This window comes from Panthera onca, chromosome D1 (assembly GCF_046562875.1).
Source record: "Panthera onca isolate mPanOnc1 chromosome D1, mPanOnc1 haplotype 2, whole genome shotgun sequence".
Taxonomy (NCBI): Eukaryota; Metazoa; Chordata; class Mammalia; order Carnivora; family Felidae; genus Panthera; species Panthera onca.
Window position 1 is genome coordinate 48,714,479 of NC_138348.1, and position 18,526 is coordinate 48,733,004.

The window sequence follows — 18,526 nt, forward strand, 5'->3', positions numbered from 1 at the left end:
CTAGATATACTAGCTCTACTTAACTTTTCAGCCTACTAGGAAACTCCTCTTTAAAATCCCATTGTCAGACATACCAAAAAGAAAAAAGAAAGAGGATTTTAAGAAGATGGTGGGAGAGAACCATAGACTCACATTGTCCCACAAATACAACTAGATAACTATCAAATCATCTAAAAACCTCAGAAATCAATCTGAAAATGGCAAAACAAACTCCACAACTAAAGATAGAGAAGAAGGCACATTGAAGAAGGTAGGAAGTGCAAGATGTGGCTTGGAAGAGAAACAGATCATGGCCAGTGAGGTAGAGGGAGCTACAGTTGCACAGAAGAGTAAGAGACAAACTTGCGTACCAGGCGTGCATGGGGAAAACAAATCCCCATAGAACTGGCTTAGAAAGTGAGAGGGACCAAATTTCTTGAATTCTTGCAACCAGAAGAGCTTTAAAACATGAAGTTTTAAGGCCAGTGGACTTGGCTCAGTGAGAGCCCAGAGGACACTGGGGCTGCTCTTGGAGAAAAAGCAGGCCAAACAGCCCAAGGACATACTGCATAGAAACAGTAATCTGAAGAAAACCTGGGACACACAGTGGGGAGGTTAGTTGTTCATCTTTGAGTATGTCACAGAGGCAGCATTCACAGAGACCCCTCCAGGAACAAAGGAGCTGGCAGGTGCCATTTCCCTTCCCTGGCCCTCAGCATAAACACAGAGCCACCTGTGGGAACCAGTGCAGCTACCTAATTTTCTTACTCCAAGCCCCACCCCCTGTACTCAGTGGAACCGCCTTCTTAGCCCCAACCTGGTAGGTCTCCTCCCCTAGAGGACCAGCTCAAACCCCTGCCATTACCATCCCCATCTGTAAGTTTTGTGAGGACTCGGTTGCGGTGGCAGCAGCAAGAGGCGTCATTTCACAAGCAGACCAGAGCATACCTAGTTACAATGCACTGCAGCCAGGACACAACAGCAGACCACACACAGCACACACTGGAGGTATCTGGAAGCACCGGGGCTGGGAAAATAGGGGACACTACATTGCAGGATACTACAGAACTTCATAAAGCCATTATCCTAAAAAAACAGGAGACAACTAACTTTTCTAACACCCAGAAACAGGCACAGAGACTTAGACAAAATGAAAAGACAGAGGAATTTGTCCCAAATGAAAAACCAGGACAAGGCCACAGCTGGAGATCTAAGTGACACAGATTTAAGTAACATACCTAGTGGAGAATTTAAAGCACTGATCATAAGGATACTCACTAGATTTGAGAAAAGAGTGGAGGACATCAGTGAGATGATTAACACAGAGATAGGGAATAATATAGCAAAGATAAAGGTCTCAGTAAAGGAAATGAGAAATATGCTTGATGGAATGAACAGCAAGATGGAGGAAACAAAGGAATGAATTAATGACCTAGAAGACAGAGTAATGGAAAGTAATCAAGAACAACAAAAGAGAGAAAAAGAATCATGAAAATTAAAATAGAATAAGGAACTCAGTGACTCCATCAAACATAATAAAATCCATATTATAGGAGTCCCAAAAGAAGAAGAGAGAGAAAAGGGTCACAGAGTTTACCTGAAGAAATGATACCTGAAAACTTCCTAATCTGGGGAAGGAAACATCCAGATCCAGGAGGAATAGAGAACCCTGAAAAAAAATTAACAGAAGCATATCCACACCAAGACATCTTGTAATTAAAATGGAAAATATAGATATAAAGCAAAAATATTAAAAGACACAAGACAAAAGAGGACAGTTACATACAAAGGAAACTTCATAAAGCCATCACCAGGTTTTTTTAGCAGAAACTTCCCAAGCCAGAAAGGAGTGGCATAACATATTCAAAGTGCTGAGTGGGAAAAATTTGCATCCACAAATACTCTATCCAGCAAAGCTAACATTCAAAGTAGGAGAAGAAATAAAGAGATTGATAGACAAACAGTAATTAAAGGAGTTCATCACTACTAAACCAGCCCTGCAAGAAATACTAAATTCCTCTCCATGAGAGGAAAAGAAGGACCAAAAGTGATAGTAGGAAAGTAGGAATCACAAAAGCAGTTAAAATGAATATTTCTATAAAAAACCACTCAAGGAAATCACAAAATAAAAGGATGTAAAATATGACACCATATACCTAAAACATGGGGAGGCCAGGAGTAAAGAATGAGTTCAACCTTAAATGACCATCAACTTAATATAGACTGTTGTATGCAGAAGAGGTTATATGCAAAGCTAATGGTAACCACAAATCAAAACCGCTAATAAATATTCAAAGAATACAGAGAAACAAATCCAAATATATCAGTAAAGAAAACCAGCAAACCACAAAAGAGAGAAAGACAAGAAAGGATCAGAATCTTCAGAAACAACCAAACAAGTAAGTAATAAAATGACAGTAAACACATATCTATCAATAATTACTTTGATTGTAAATAGACTAAATGCTATGCATTTTTCACAGAACCAGAATAAACAATCCTATAATTTAAATGGAACCACAAAACACCCCAAATAGCCAAAGCAATCTTGAAAAAGAAAAGCAAAGCTGGAGGCATCACAGTTCCAGACTTCAAGTCATATTACAAAGCCATAGTAATCAAAACAGTATGGCCCTGGCACAAAAATAGATACATAGGTCAATAGAACAGATCAAAAACCCACAAAGAAACCAACAGTTATATGGTCAATTAATCTTCAACAGAAGAAAAAAGAATATCCAATAGGAAAAAATAGTCTCTTCAACAAATGGTGCTGAGAAAACTGGACAGCAACGCAAAAGAGTGAAACTGGACCCGCTATCTTTCACCATACACAAAAGTAAACTCAAAATTGAGTAAAACCCTAAATGTGAGACCTGAAACTATAAAAATCCTAGAAGAAAGCACAGGCAATAATTTCTCAGACATCAGCCATAGCAATTTTTTTCTAGAAAGGTTCCCGGAGGCAAGGGAAACAAAAGCAAAAATAAACTATCAAGACTACATCAAAATAAAAAGCTTTTGCACAGTGAAGAAAACAGTCAACAAAACTAAGAAGCAATCTACAGAATGAGAGAAGACATTTTCAAAAGACAGGTCTATAAAAGGTTACTATCCAAAACATATAATGAACTTCTAAACCTCAATACCCCAAAAGCAAATTATTAGTAAATGGGCAGAAGATATGAACAGACATTTCTCCAAAGAAGACATACAAATGCCAAAAGACACATGAAAAGATGTTCATCATCACTTACCATCAGGGAAATATAAATCAAAACTGCAATGAGATATTACCTCATACCTGCCAAAATGGCTAAAATCAAAAACATAAGAAACAGCAAGTGTTGGCAAGGATGTGGGGAAACACTCGTGCGCTGTTGGTTAGAATGCACACTGGTGCAAAACAGTATGGAAGTTCCTCAAAAAATTAAAAATAGAACTACCCTACGATCCAGCAATCACACTGTCACAATACTGGGTACTTACCCAAAGAATACAAAAACACTAATTCAAAGGGATACATGCACCCTGATGTTTATAGCGGATTATCAACAATAGCCAAATTATGAAAGCAGCCCAAGTGTCCATTGATTGAAGAATAGGTAAAGGAGATGTGGTTTATGTATACAGTGAAATATTATTCAGTCATAGAGGAATAAAATCTTACCATTTGCAACTACATGGATAAAGCTAAAGAATGTAATGCTAGGGGTGACTCAGTCAAGTGTCCAACTTTGGCTCAGGTCACGATCTCGTGGTTTGTGGGTTCGAGCCCCACATCGGGCTCTGTGCTGACAGCTCAAAGCCTGGGGCCTGCTTCAGATTCTGTGTTTCCCTCTGTCTCTCTGCCCCTCACCTGCTTGTGCTCCCTCTCGCTCTTTCTTGCTCTCTCTCTCAAAAATAAATAAACATTAAAAAAGAGTGTAATGCTAAAAAAAAATAAGTCAGCCAGTTAAAGACAAATACCATAAGATTTCACTAATATGTGGAATTTAAGAAACAAATGATCATGGGGAAAAGAAGAGAGAAACTGAGAAACAGACTCTTTATGAAGAACAACCTGGTGGTTACCAGAGGGGAGGTGTGTGGGGGAATGGGTGAAATAGGTGATGGGGTTAAAGAGCATACTTATCATGATGAGTACTGAGTGCTTGTTGTATTATGTACTTGTTGAATCACCACATTGTACACCTGAAACTACTATAACACTGTATGTTAATCAAACTGAAATTAAAATTAAAAACTTGATAAAAAATAAAATGTCTCATTACCACCTGTATACCTGTGTCCTAATAATATTTGACTCCCACATTTACAAGGAAATTAGCTCTATTTTTTGTGATTTTGGCCATTCTGTCTCCTCCCAAACAACAGAAGAGAAGAAACACATCAGAGTACAGTAAAACCTTGGTTTGAGAGCATAATTCATTCTAGAAGCATGCTTATACTCCAAAGCACTTGTATATCAAAGCAAATTTCCCCCAAAGAAATAATGGAAAAACAGATGATTTGTTCTACAACCCAAAAATATTCATATAAAAGTTATTATAATACTGTAATATAATATAAAATAATAAAATACAAAATATAAAGAAAAATAAATTAACCTGCACTTACCTTTGAAAACCTTTGTGGCTGGTGTGAGGGAGATAAGAAGGGAAGGGTTATTGTGCGGGATGACTTTCACTATCACTAACAGAATCACTGCTATCTATTGGCTCCATGGAATTTTTTCTTTTCATGCAACTTTAACAAGGAATCTATCCAATGACCTAGAATGAAGCAAAGCATTCCTAAGCTTGTATGGAAAAGCAAAGGACTGTCCATAGGTGCTTTGAAGTGACAAAAAGTACGCTAGTGCTAGTTGTAGGCACTTCCAACATTCTGAAAAATCACTGATTTCTTCCAAGCATCTGAGCTTGGGACCTGAGACCAAGCATCTGAGCTTGGGAGACAATCACCCACAATCCCGTAGCAAGAGAGAGACAGAAGAACCATTGGCTCAGTTGTGATCATGTGACATTCAGCATCATGTACTACTCATATTGCAAGACATTGCTTTTATCAAGTTAAAATTTATTAGAAATGTTTGCTTGCCTTGTGGAACACTTGCAGAACAAGTTACGGGCAATCCAAGGTTTTACTGTATTAGTAAGTGCTGCTGGAGTGCATTCATTCATTTATAGGTATTTTGCATTAGCAATTTGTTATAATTAGCAGCTTGGAAGAGGTGGAGCCATAAAGATAAATAAATGCAATGAAATGTTAGCAGTGCAAAATGTATCCATCCATGCTTTGCTGCTGCTTCCCTGAATTCATCACATGGTTCCACTCAAGATTGGCTGGAACTGGAAGAAAAAGGCTAGAATTTGTTTTGTTGTTACATTTTGTTTATATGTTTTATTTTTTTGGAGACATAGATATTTATTTAATAGATGGATTATTGAAACATGTTCAATGCTTTCTGAGCTTGTGTGATGTCACAGATTTGCATTGTTTTTTTAGGATAAGCTTCCAGATGACCAGTATCAGGAAAAGACAGCAATGGACCTGGCAGCCGAGCAGCTACGCCTTTGGCCTTCTCTGAGCAAATCAACTCAGCAGGAGCTGGTGCAACGTGAGGAAAGCACTGTCTTCAGTCAGGCCATTCATTTTGCAAACCTCATGGTGAACCTGCTGGTTCCGTTGGATACAAGTAAGAATAAGCTCCTAAGAACATCAGCACCAGGCGACTGGGAGAGTGGAAGCAACAGCATTGTCACAAACAGGTACCAAAATGTGCACACACGAGACCTTTCTATTCTTGTCTTAGCAGACAATATAAACCATTTTGAGCAAATACTGCTGTACATATTTCAAAAATTTAAGCATTTTCCTTACCTTCAGACTTGCTCAACTCTTTTTTTTCAACCCTTCTATATTAAAAGATCTTCACTTCATCTAATTCTTCTTTTTTTTTTTTTAATTTGAGAGAGAGAGCAGGGGAAAGGGGGTAGGAATGAGAGAGAGAGAGAGAGAGAGAGAGAGAGAAAGAGAGAGAGAATCTTAAGCAGGTTCCACATGGAGTGCAGAGCCCCACGTGGGGCTAGATTCTATGACCTAAGCTGAAATCAAGAGTCAGACGTTCAACCAAGCCACCCAGACACCCCTTATCTGACTGTTCTTAACCATCTCCCACATTCTCTTCTCTTTTGTGACCTGGTATTTCAAATGTCTCACCCACTACAGATCAAGCCCTTCAGTTACTTTCTGCCATAGCAATTTACAGAAAGCAGCCCAGAAAATTACTAATCAACTTCTTGCCAAAGTGATTATTTGTTTCTCGGCCCTCCTTTTTTCAGTGTATGCATTGCATTTGTTTATAATCGTGTCCTCAACCATGCCTTGCTCCCAGCCTTGCTACAATGACTTCCAGTATCACGGAGAATAAATCCATGGGCTACAAGGCCTAACCGGATTTGGCCCCTGACAACTTCTCTGACTTTATTTCCTATCACTCTTCTGCCAGTAAAACTGTCTCCCTGCTAATGCTAATCCTCAGACACTCTAAGCATAATACTGTCTAAGGATCTTTGTACTTGTTCCTACAGTCTGAAATACTCTCCCTGAAATAGTCACAACAATCACTCCCTCACTTCATTTAATTCTCTGGTCATATGTCATCTACTTAGAGAGGCCTTCCTGACTTCCTTATCTTAGTAGCATATCCATCACTCTTTCTCCTACCTTGCATTTTTTTCTTTCATGACACTTTCTACAACCTGATTTATTTTCATATATTTGCTTATTGTATGATTCATTCATTGCTGTACCCCCAGCTCTTTGCATATAGTAGACACTCACTAAATATTTGGTTGAACATGTGATTAAATGAATGAATAAATGAACTGCATACCGAACAGTAGTGAAACTCTAACCTTTTAGGTCTTCAGTGATGCTCTAACATCCTGGTAGTTCTTCTCTCATAAATCCTTCTCAGACTCTTTCAGGCAGCTTCTCTTCTCTTTCCATTTTCAATCCCTCTTCCAGGCTCTTCATACTCTCTTAGAAACTCATCCACAAGCCCACATCTGTGACCCCAATTTCTCAATCCCCCTATCCCAGATACTTAATTTTTGTCAAGACCAGAGAGCTTCTGGTCTTCCAGGCTAGTCTACTTTTTGTTGTTTTGAAGTCAGTCTTTTGCACCATGCAGTCAGCTGCACAGATCTCTTATTTCTTCCCGCAGAGAGTTATTTTATGTGAACAATGTAACCTGGGCCTTCATCACTTCAAACTATAGATAACCATGCTCCTTGAAAGTCTGCCTAGTGAGTGGCTAAGGCACTCAGGTTCTTTAATGTTTTGGTATGATGTGAGGCCATATTCCCTGTTTAGCTTTTCTTTAAAGCTGATTCAGCTAATGTGGTTGAATTTGGAGGAAAAAGAACTGAGTAGGTTAGAACAGGCAAATGAGTCTTTCCCATGGTTAGCAGTCTAAAAGAAGGCATGGAGGCAGGAGTAACTATTGAATAGTGGGAACCGAATAAGCAGCCAGGACAGGGATGGAGCTTTTACATCTACTCCATTTCAAATTTATTCCCTTCTGTTGCATGATTTTATCACCTGCAGAAGATCGATGGCTTCACAGTGACTAAAAGGGTTGTGGTTCACTCAAAGAGATAAATATTGTCAAGAGAATGGTTCATAGGTCAGTTTGGTTCTTCCATTTGGAAAAATATGCTGTATTCTGGGAAAAATTCCTTTACTTTGTCCACCAGAGAACATGTCCCCTAGTTATCAGAGGCCAAAGATAGCCATATTACTTTGTCTGGCTCCATGTAGTAATTAAGAGAGAACAGGGTTTTTGTTTTGTTTTGTTTTGTTTTGTTTTTCTGTTTTTTTGTTGTTGTTTTTATGGGTTTTCTTTTAGAAGGTTCAAGTATCAGAAGGTTCAATAAATGAAAGAGTCTATTTTTGTTTTAGTTTCTGTGGTTCCTGAGTTCCCTTTTAGGAGAATGACAGAAGGTATTTGTTATAAAAACAAATCTGGGTCCAAAAGACAATGCCTGACAGTAGCTTTCGAATGCAGGCAAGTAGAATATCATAATGAAAGCAAATTTAAATTGCTATGGAAATTGACTGTGATAGATTAGTCATTTGTTACATTTGAGTACTGACCATGATTTCTTTCCTTGACTTTCTCAGTATTGCAGGAAGTGTAGCTGAGAGCTATGATACAGAAAGTGGGTTTGAAGATTCAGAGAATAATGACATCGCCAATTCTGTTGTGCGATTCATTACCCGATTTATTGACAAGGTTTGCACAGAAAGTGGAGTTACTCAGGATCACATCAAGAGCCTTCATTGCATGATACCAGGTAATCAGTTTGCAGATTAAATTAGAGAACCAGAATATTGGAGATAATTGGGTGAGAATTGTTTTTAGGGGTTTACTTTTTTTTAGCATAATACCTACAATATTTGTCTTCAATGTAGTTTAGCAATAATATTTATTTATGTTCTAATTAAATTTTTTAACATTTCTAAATTGTGGTAAAATATGTGTAGCATAAAATATGGCACTTTAAACTATTTTAAGTATAAAATTCAGTGATATTAATTACTTTCACAGTGTTGTGCAGTCATCATCACTGTTACCAAAACTTTTTAACCACCCAAATCATATCACACTCTGTGCCCATTAGTCAGTAACTCCCTATTCTCCATCCCCATAGCCCCTGGTAACCTCTATATCTCTGTGAATTTGCCTTTTCTAAATATTACATATAAGTTAAACCATATAATATTAGTCCTTTTTTGTCTGACTTCTTTCACTTAGCATAATATTTTCAAGGTTCATGCATGTTGTAGCAGGTATCACAATGTCATTCCTTTTTATGGCTGAGTAATACTCCACCATGTGGATATACCACATTTTGTTTATCCATTCATCTGTTGACGGACATTTGGGTTTTTTTGCCTTCTGGCTACTATGAATATTCACATACAAGTATCTGTTTGAGTCCTTATTTTTTATCTTTTCGGTATATACCTAGGAGTGGAATTGCTGCATCATATGGTAAATCTGTGTTTAACTTTTTGAGGAACCACCAAACTGTGATTAGTTTTTAATTGTAAAATATTCAGGATTTGTATTCTGCTTATTATGTGCTCTTTCATTTTGAATACTCTGACTTATTCTAGGAATTGTAGCTATGCACATTGAGACCCTAGAAGCAGTACATCGAGAGAGTAGAAGACTCCCACCGATACAGAAGGTAATTATTTTAGACTACATGTTTTCAGGGTATAACATCTCTTCTTAAAAACAGCAACAATAGGCTGGTGTGCCCCAGAAAATACTTTCCCCTAACCTTTTACAAGATTAACTCCAGTTTTATCATGTAGATCCTCATAAAACAGATACTGAAGTAGAATAGGAGATTCAGCAAAGAAGCAATAATAGCCTCTAGTTGAGTCAGTTTTTATAGGCAGGGCATAAATTATGAACATTTGAACTTCTAAGCCCAAGCCAAGATTTTATGCCCTGCCTACTTCCAGAAAAAAGGACTTAAGGGAGTTACCATAAAAATACCAGGTTCCTGAATCTGTATACATTACAAGCATACGTCACAAGCATCTGGGAAGTCTATTAAAAATTGAGAGCCCAGAATCCCACCTCAGCCTCCTAAACTGGAGTTCCCTGAGACTTGGCCTGGGAATATATACTTTAATAAGCCTCCCAGATGATTATTTTGCAGCTAGTCTGGCACCAGTCTGTAAACCAGTCAGGACCCTCTTACCTATATAACAGAACTATTAAAAATAAATTCAAAGGAAAAGTCAGAAGCCGGATGGACAAGAAAGGTAATTCTATCAGAAATCTGAGACACAGTGATCATTATAACTTTGGCTTTACATTTAGCTCACAGTTTCCTAGAGCCAACAAAAAGAATAGTACTGATTTATATAGTTTTTATTGCTTAGTAAAAAATAAGCATATTAGATCTTCAGGAGAGATGAATTTTTTTTCTAGCACTGGTATCTTCAGAGGAGTGTATCATGTGATTGTGTATTTCCCAAGATGTGTAAATATTCATTATTTGGCCATTTATTGTGTTAATCTTCAGTAAAGGTCTAGAAGGGCAGTTCCTTTTTAAGATGCATCTATTTTTCTAAGTATTTGTTTTTTAAATTTATGGAAGTAACAATGTTCTTTGTATAAAATTGAAGCATTAGAGAAATACACATTCTACAAAGTGAAAGTCCTTCATGGTTTTTCCAACTCCACCTCACCTCCGCCCTTAACCATGATAGTACCACCTTTAACAGTTTGGTTCATTTTCTCACAACTTTTTCTTTTTCCAGAAAAGGGAATTAAAATATACATACTGGTTTGCAACTTGCTTTAATTTAATAATGTATCCTTGATATCTTTCCATGCCAGTATGTATAGATCTATGTTATTTTTTTTAATGCTTGCAAAACTTTCCATTGAATAGATATTTTAAACATTTTAGTGATTTCCAATTATTTTAGTGTTAATTAGCAAAAAATCTTTTCACATTTGGATGCAAAAACATCAATTCTGCCTCTTCCCAAATCTATTTTCTCTTTTTGGCTACCTAAGCAGTCTGTCTCAGGTTTTTTAGATCTGTGACTGAAAAGATAACTTTGGTCTAAGTGTTGGAAACCCCCCAAGATTTGTGTTTAAAATACCTTCTCTGTTGTTAGCCCAAGATTCTTAGACCTGCTCTACTGCCAGGAGAAGAAATCGTCTGTGAAGGTCTTCGAGTCCTGCTAGACCCTGACGGAAGAGAAGAAGCCACTGGAGGCCTTCTTGGAGGCCCTCAGCTACTGCCAGCAGAAGGAGCCTTATTCCTCACCACATACAGAATTCTGTTCAGAGGGACTCCCCATGATCAGCTGGGTATGACTCATATTAATGCCATCAGTACATGGATATACATGTGCTACTTGAGTTTTGATTCCATTTGTGTGCAGTAATTTGCAGATCATTTCAGATTCAAAGTAAGCCTTTTGTCACCAAGTACTTTTAGAATACTTTTGTCTGTCAAAGCTAATGATAATTTGGATTATAGAGTCTAATTTAAAGAACCAAGGGTATCTTCTAAACAGTACATCAATGGTTCAGTGACTGAAACAATCATAATTTCATGAGGAAGCATATTGTGACTTAAGGAGAGTCATAGTATGTAGCTGCTCACAATGTCTCCTGCTGATTTGTGCCACTTTTCTGAGTCCTACAGTTAACTGTGTCTTCCAGACACATGATCCCTTTTGTGGAAGGATATGGTAAGCATCACAGGGATGTATAACAAATGAACAAACTACATTTCCCTCTTGGCAAACAACTTCTGTCACTAAACTCCCTCAACCTCTACTTCTCTTTTCCACTACTGTGTGCAGTCTTTCTTATTAGAAAGGAATAGCATGCCCTATCAAGTCAGAATTATCTTTTTTAAATCACTGTAATCTCTATGTAAACTACTGTGGTTGATGGGAAAGCATGTAAGATTTGGGGTAAAACTGTTGGTCTCCAAATAAGAAGCTCAGATTTAGATTGCTGTTGACCAATCTTGATATCTTAAGTCTTAAGTTATAAAGTTATAAAAGTCCCCTTTTATAAAAGTAGGGAACTGGGCTTGATTGGTGATAGTTCGGTGGTTCTCCCTCCACCTTGACCACATATTTGAATTATCTGGGAAGTTCTTAAAAAAAACTATCAAATTGTGCCCAACCCTTACACAGTTGAATTAATACCCAAAATAGGATTTTAGGAATGGGGAGACCCAGGCATCTGTGCATTTTTAAACCCCAGAAGTGATTATGATGCATAGTAAGGATTGAGAACCAGGGATAAATGGTCACTTACAGTTCCTTCTTCATCTGAAATTATTCATTCAGTAACATTTAATGAATATGTACTATATGTGCTGTGTATTTTGTTAGTGGAATTTGGATGTATAAAATACGGTTTCTTTGAAATCTCACAATTGTGTAATTCCTTGCTTAGATAGAATCACGATGGTTTATTATCTTGTTCATAAAAGAGTGTTTATCATATAATAAGCAAAAAACTCATAAAATCCAGTAAACAAAATGGACCCTTAGGTATAGTTATATTCATTTTGAAAAAGCGAAAATGAGCAACTTTTTTCAGCCCTCTCCTGTCATATTACTATACATAAATTATATTTGTATTTGAAAGCAAATGTAATTTTAAAAGACACTAAATATCCAGTACTTATGTATTTTTTTGTACTACAAGTTGTGAGCTCAATGGTCACAAACATACATTTGGAACATATAAATATGAGATACTTGGTCACTTAAGTTATTCTAATTTATTTCTTTTAAAGAAAGAAAATATGAAAACATATTTAGTGTGAAAGTTTGTATTGTTCTCTTGTTTTTTCCTGTCAATTTTTGGGTTAATGTTGTAATTTAGGGAAATTATTTTTATCAGAGAAACCTTCTTATTTGCCTCTTTTGTTTCTCTTTTTAGACTTCTAATTTAAAATATCTCCTTTAATGACACACAGAAATCTGATAATTTTAAATATGTTATATAAGCATAGGTAAACAACCTATGTATTAAACAACTTACATATTAAACAACTACATTCTAGAACTTAAATTCTTTTTCTTTACACACTTATAGAGTTTATTATGAATAATCTTACATTTTAGGAAAAGCTCCAAAGTTATCAGAAATGAAATTATCCCTTAATGGAAATACATCACTTTGTGATCCTACTGACCTAGAATTTTTTTTTTTTAATAATTTATTGTCAAGTTAGCTAACATACAGAGTAGTCTTCGCTTCAGGAGTAGATTCCCATGATTCATCACTAACATACCACACCCAATGCTATCACAACAAATGCCCTCCTCAATGCCCATCACCCATTTTCCCTGTCCCCCTAACCCCCATTAACCCTCAGTTCTCTGTATTTGAGAGTCTTGTTATGGTTTGCCTCCCTCTCTGTTTGTAGTTTACCTTTCCTTCCTTTCCCCTATGGTCTTCTGTTAAGTTTCTCAGATTCCACATATGAGTGAAAACATGGTATCTGTCTTTCTCTGACTGACTTACTTCACTCGTAATACTCTCCAGTTCCATCCACGTTGTTACAAATGGCAAGATTTCATTCTTTTTCATTTATGCTAAATATTATTCCATTGTATGTATATACCACATCTTATTTATCCATTCATCAGTCAATGGACATTTGGGCTCTTTTTTTTTTTTTTTTTTTTAATTTTTTTAACGTTTATTTATTTTTGAGACAGAGCATGAATGGGGGAGGGTCAGAGAGAGGGAGACACAGAATCTGAAACAGGCTCCAGGCTCTGAGCTGGACCTGAGAACTCACGGACCGCGAGATCATGACCTGAGCCGAAGTCTCAGTCACGGCCGCTTAACCGACTGAGCTACCCAGGCGCCCCTGGGTTCTTTCCATACTTTGTCTATTGTTGATAGCACTGCTATAAACATTGGAGTGATGTGCCCCTTAGAATCAGCACTCCTGTATCCTTTGGGTAAATTCTTAGTATTGCTATTGCTGGGTTGCAGAGTAATTCTATTTTTAATTTTCTGAGGAACCTCCACACTGTTTTCCAGAGCAGCTGTGCCAGTTTGCATTCCCACCAACAGTGCAAGAAGGTTCCCATTTCTCCACATCTTCACCAATATCTGTTGTTTCCTGGGTTATTAATTTTAGCCATTCTAATCATGTGAAGTAGTATCTCGATGTGGTTTTGATTTGTATTTCCTGATGATGACCGATGTTGAGCATCTTTTCATCTGTCTGTTGGCCATCTGGATGCCTTCTTTGGAAAAGTGTCTATTCATGTCTTCTGCCCATTTCTTCACTGGATTATTTGTTTTTGGGTGTTGAGTTTGGTAAGTTATTTATAGATTTTTGATACTAACCCTTTATCAGATATGTCATTTGCAAATATCTTCTCCCATTCTGTTGGCTGCCTTTTAGTTTTGTTGATTCTTTCCTTTGCTGTGCAGAAGCTTTTTATCTTGATGAAGTCCCAATAGTTAATTTTTGCTTTTGTTTCCCTTGCCTCAAGTAAGAAGTTGCTGCAGCCAAGGTGAAAGAGGTTGTTCCCTGTTTTCTCCTCTAGGATTTTGATGGTTTCCTGTCTTACATTTAGGTCTTTCATCAATTTTGAATTTATTTTTGTGTATAGTGTAAGAAAGTGGTCCAGTTTCATTCTTCTGCATGTTGCTGTCCAGTTCTCCCAGCACCATTTGCTAAAGAGACTGTCTTTTTTCCATGGGATACTCTTTCCTGCTTTGTCGAAGATTAGTTGGCCATACATTTGTGGGTCCACTTCTGGGTTCTCTATTCTATTCCATTGGTCTATGTATCTGTTTTTGTACCAATACCATACTGTCTTGATGATTACAGCTTTGTAGTACAGGCTAAAGTCCAGGATTGTGAGCCTCCAGCTTTGGTTTTCCTTTTCGGGATTGCTTTGGCTATTCAGGGTCTTTTCTGGTTCCATGCCAATTTTAGAGTTGTTTGTTCTAGCTCTGTGAAGAATGTTGGTGTTACTTTGATTGGGATTGCATTGAATGTGTAGATTGCTTTGAGTAGTATTGACATTTTCACAATATTTGTTCTTCCAGTCCATGAGGATGTAATGTTTTTCCGTTTCCTTGTGTCCTTTTCAATTTCTTTCCTAAGATTTCTATAGTTCTGAGCATACAGATCTTTTACCTCTTTGGTTAGGCTTATTCCTAGGTATTTTATGGTTCTTGGTGCAATTGTAAATGGGACCAATTCCTTGATATCTCTTTCTGTTGCTTCATTATTGGTGTATAAAAATGCGACCAATTTCTGTACACTGATTTTATATCCTGTGACTTTGCTGAATTCATGTATCAGTTCTAGCAGGGTTTTGGTGGAGTCTTTCAGGTTTTCCATGTAGAGCATCCTGTCATCTGCAAAGAGTGAGAGGTTGACTTCTTCTTTGCCAGTTTGGATGTATTTTATTTCATTTTGTTGTCTGATTGCTGAGGCTAGGGCTTCCAACACTATGTTAAACAACAGTGGTGAGAATGAACATCCCTGTCATGTTCCTGATCTCAGGTAGAAAGCTCTCAGTTTTTCCCCATTGAGAATAATATTAGCCTTTCTTTCTTCTTGAGATAGGCCTGGATGGCAATGTATTTTCCTGTTAGGACTGCCTTTGCTGTATCCCAAAGGATTTGGACTGTTGTGTTTTCATTTTCATTTGCTTCCATATATTTTTTAATATATTCTTTACTTTCCTGGTTAATATCCTATTCATTATTTAGTGGGATATTCTTTAACCTCCATGTATTTGGGGGCTTTGTAAATTTTTTCTTGTGGTTGGTTTAAAATTTCATTGCATTGTGGTCTGAAAACATGCATGGTTTGATTTCAATCCTTTTATATTTGTTGAGGGCTGTTTTGTAACCCAGTATGTGATCTATTTTGGAGAATGTTCCATGTGCACTTGAGAAGAATGTGTATTCTGCTGCTTTTAGATGAAAAGTTCTGAATATCTCTGTTAAGTTCACCTGGTCCAATGTGTCATTCAGAGCCATTGTTTCCTTATTGCTTTTTGCCTAGATGATATGTCCATTGTTGTGAATGGAGTATTAAAGTCCCCTACAATCACAGTATTTTTATCTGTACATTTATTTATGTTTGTGATTAATTGATTTATGTATTTGGGTGCTTTCATGTTGGGGGAATAAACATTTATAATTTTTAGCTCTTCTTGATGGATAGGCCCCCAATTATGATATAATACCCTTCTTCATCTCTGATTACAGTCTTTGTTTTAAAGTCTAGTTTGTCTGATATAAGTATGGCTACTTCAGCTCTCTTTTGACATCCAGTAGCATGATAGATGGTTCTCCATCCTTCACTTTCAGTCTGAAGGTGTCTAAAATGAGTCTCTTCTAGGCAGCATATAGATGGATTTTGTTTTTTTATACATTCTGATACCCTTTGTCTTTTGATTGGGGCATTTAGTCCATTTACATTCAGAGTGATTATTGAAAGATACAGATTTAGTGTCATTGTGTTATCTGTAGATTTCATGCTTGTGGTGATGTCTCTGGTCCTTTGTAGTCTTTACTGCTTTCTACTCACAGAGTCCCCCTTAGGATCTCCTGCAGGACTGGTTTAGTGGTCATGAACTTTAGTTTTTGTCTGGGAAAGCCTTTATCTCTCCTTCTATTCTGAATGACAGTGTTGCTGGATAAAGGATTCTTGGCTGAATATTTTTCCTATTCAGCACATTGAATATTTCCTGCCACTCCTTTCTGGCCTGCCAAGTTTCAATGGACAGGTCTGCTACTACCCTTATGTATCTACCCTTTTGGTTAAGGCCCGTTTGTCCCTAGTTGCTTTCAGAATTCTCTCTTTATCTTTGTATTTTGCCAGTTTCACTGTATGTTGTGGTGTTTACCTGTTTTTGTTGATTTCGAAGGGACTTGGATGTCTGTTTCCTTCCCAAGATTAGGGAAGTTCTCAGCTATAATTTGTTCAAATAAACCTTCTGCCTCTTTCTCTCTTCTTCTTCTGGAACTCCTATGGTACAGATATTATTTTGTTTCGTTGAATCACTTAGGTCTCTAATTCTCCCCTCGAGATCTAGTAATTTCCTTTCCCTCTTTTTCTCAGCTTCATCATTTTCCATAATTTTATCTTCTATTTCACCTATTCTCTCCTCTGTTTCTTCCATCCTTGCTGTCACTGCATCTCGTTTATTTTGCATCTCATTTACAGCATCGTGACTATTTCTTAGGTCCTTGATCTCTGTAGCAATAGATTCTCTGCTGTCTTCCATGCTTTTTTCAAGCCCAGCCACTAGTCTTATGACTATTATTCTAAATTATTGTTCAGATATATTGTTTATATCTGTTTTGAGCAATTCTCTGGCTGTCATTTCTTCCTGGAATTTCTTTTGAGGAGAATTCTTCCATTTTGTCATTTTGGCTGAGTTTCTGTCTTTTATGTGTTTTAAAAGCTTGTTATATGTCCTGTACCTGTGAGTACTACTGTATTAGATAGGGATCATACACTATGCAGGGCCTGGCACTTTAGGAAGTGTTTATGGAGTGTGTTGCATGCACTCTGTTGCGCTTTGGCTGCTCTATCCCACTGCTCATAGTGGTGGATTGTTTGGACCTTCCACCAGATTTGCTTTGATTTGTTTGTTGAAGTAACTCTGGAGAAAAGGGGTGGGGGGAGCCCTTATCCCACACAAAGAAAGAAGTGAAAGGGGCAAAAAAAGAAAAAAAAATATCAGGCAGAGAATCAAAGAAACTACAAGGCTTAATCCAGAGAGAGAGGAAAATAAAGAAGAAGGAGATACAGAAAAGGTGTAAAAAGAATAGAGTAAAAATGCCTGATTAAACAAACAACCAGAACAGAGAAATAAAGAAAAAGGATATATTTATATATAATAGGAATTGACCAAAAATCAAATCAGAAACTATGAGACTGATTCCACAAGAAAGAGAAAAGGAAAAGAAAAGAGAAAGAGAGAGAGAGGAGGAGGAGGATAAAAAGAAAAAGAAAGGAAAAATGAAAAGAAGGAAAGAAAAGTGGAGGGGGTGGGAGAAGAGTAACATACAAGACCACAGGACTGTTGTCTGTTGGCACCTGGGACTGGTGGCTGGTCTGGAGGAGAGGCCGTCTGGTTCACTCAGTGACAGTTCCACTTCAGTAGATAAGCAGTTACCTAGCACTGAGGAGCCAGGTTTGGTATAAGTGGATCCCGCCTCCACTGGGGGCTGCTATTCTGTTCCCTGAAACCCCACCATGTTAGTGATGGGCAAAAAAATGGCAATACTCCAGTCTCTCCTCCCCAGACAGGGTGTCTCAAGCCATGCTATTCAGGCAGCCCTCACAGAATAGTGTGGGCAGTCAGCTTGCCCTGCTTCATGGTCTCTCACGCCTCCTAGGCACTCAGCTGGGATTCAAAACCTGATGTCTCACAGGATCCCACCCCAGGTGAACCTGGTTCTGGAGTAGTGCCAGTCCACCCAGCCAACAAAGGACCTCTGGCTGGTGCCCGCAGGGTCTTTTATCCTTGGGGGGAGCAATAAACCCTCTTCCCACAGTACTCAAGGGAAGGGACTCTTATCTCCCAGTGCACCCCTGAGATCCCTACTGTGCTCTGGGGCTGGCTCCCTCCCACCAGGCACATGCACACAGGAGCAGCTCATGTCTGGAGAAAGTTGCACACCCCTGAAAACTCTGATCTTTGACTTGTAAGCCTGTTTGCAAAGTAGAAACTGGCTCTCTCCATATTTTTTTTCCCCAATCTGGCCCAGAGAGGTTTTTCTCTTATCTAAATACAATCCCACACTTCCACTCTTTCTCTTTCTCTTCCTTTTGTCCCTCCACAGAAGGACATCCCCCTCTCCGTGCCTACGCCACCCATTTTATCTCTCCCAATTTGCATACACGCACCTCTGTCCCGCCAAGCTGTCTCTTTCCACCTGTGGAGACTTTTCTGTCACTCTGCAGCATGTATT

General features: G+C 37.9%; 1 protein-coding gene across 4 annotated transcripts in view; it reads left to right on the top strand.

Moving 5' to 3' along the window:
- The window catches only part of SBF2 (SET binding factor 2), a 490,796-nt gene that overhangs the window by 406,463 nt on the left and 65,807 nt on the right, over nucleotides 1–18,526 (top strand). For all 4 annotated transcript variants that reach the window (XM_060605981.3, XM_078433202.2, XM_060605979.3 and 1 more), the window contains exons 19-22: nucleotides 5,488–5,750; nucleotides 8,170–8,342; nucleotides 9,169–9,242; nucleotides 10,699–10,894. In XM_060605981.3, the coding sequence (XP_060461964.2) occupies nucleotides 5,488–5,750; nucleotides 8,170–8,342; nucleotides 9,169–9,242; nucleotides 10,699–10,894 (706 nt within the window). The remainder of the gene's footprint in view (nucleotides 1–5,487; nucleotides 5,751–8,169; nucleotides 8,343–9,168; nucleotides 9,243–10,698; nucleotides 10,895–18,526) is intronic.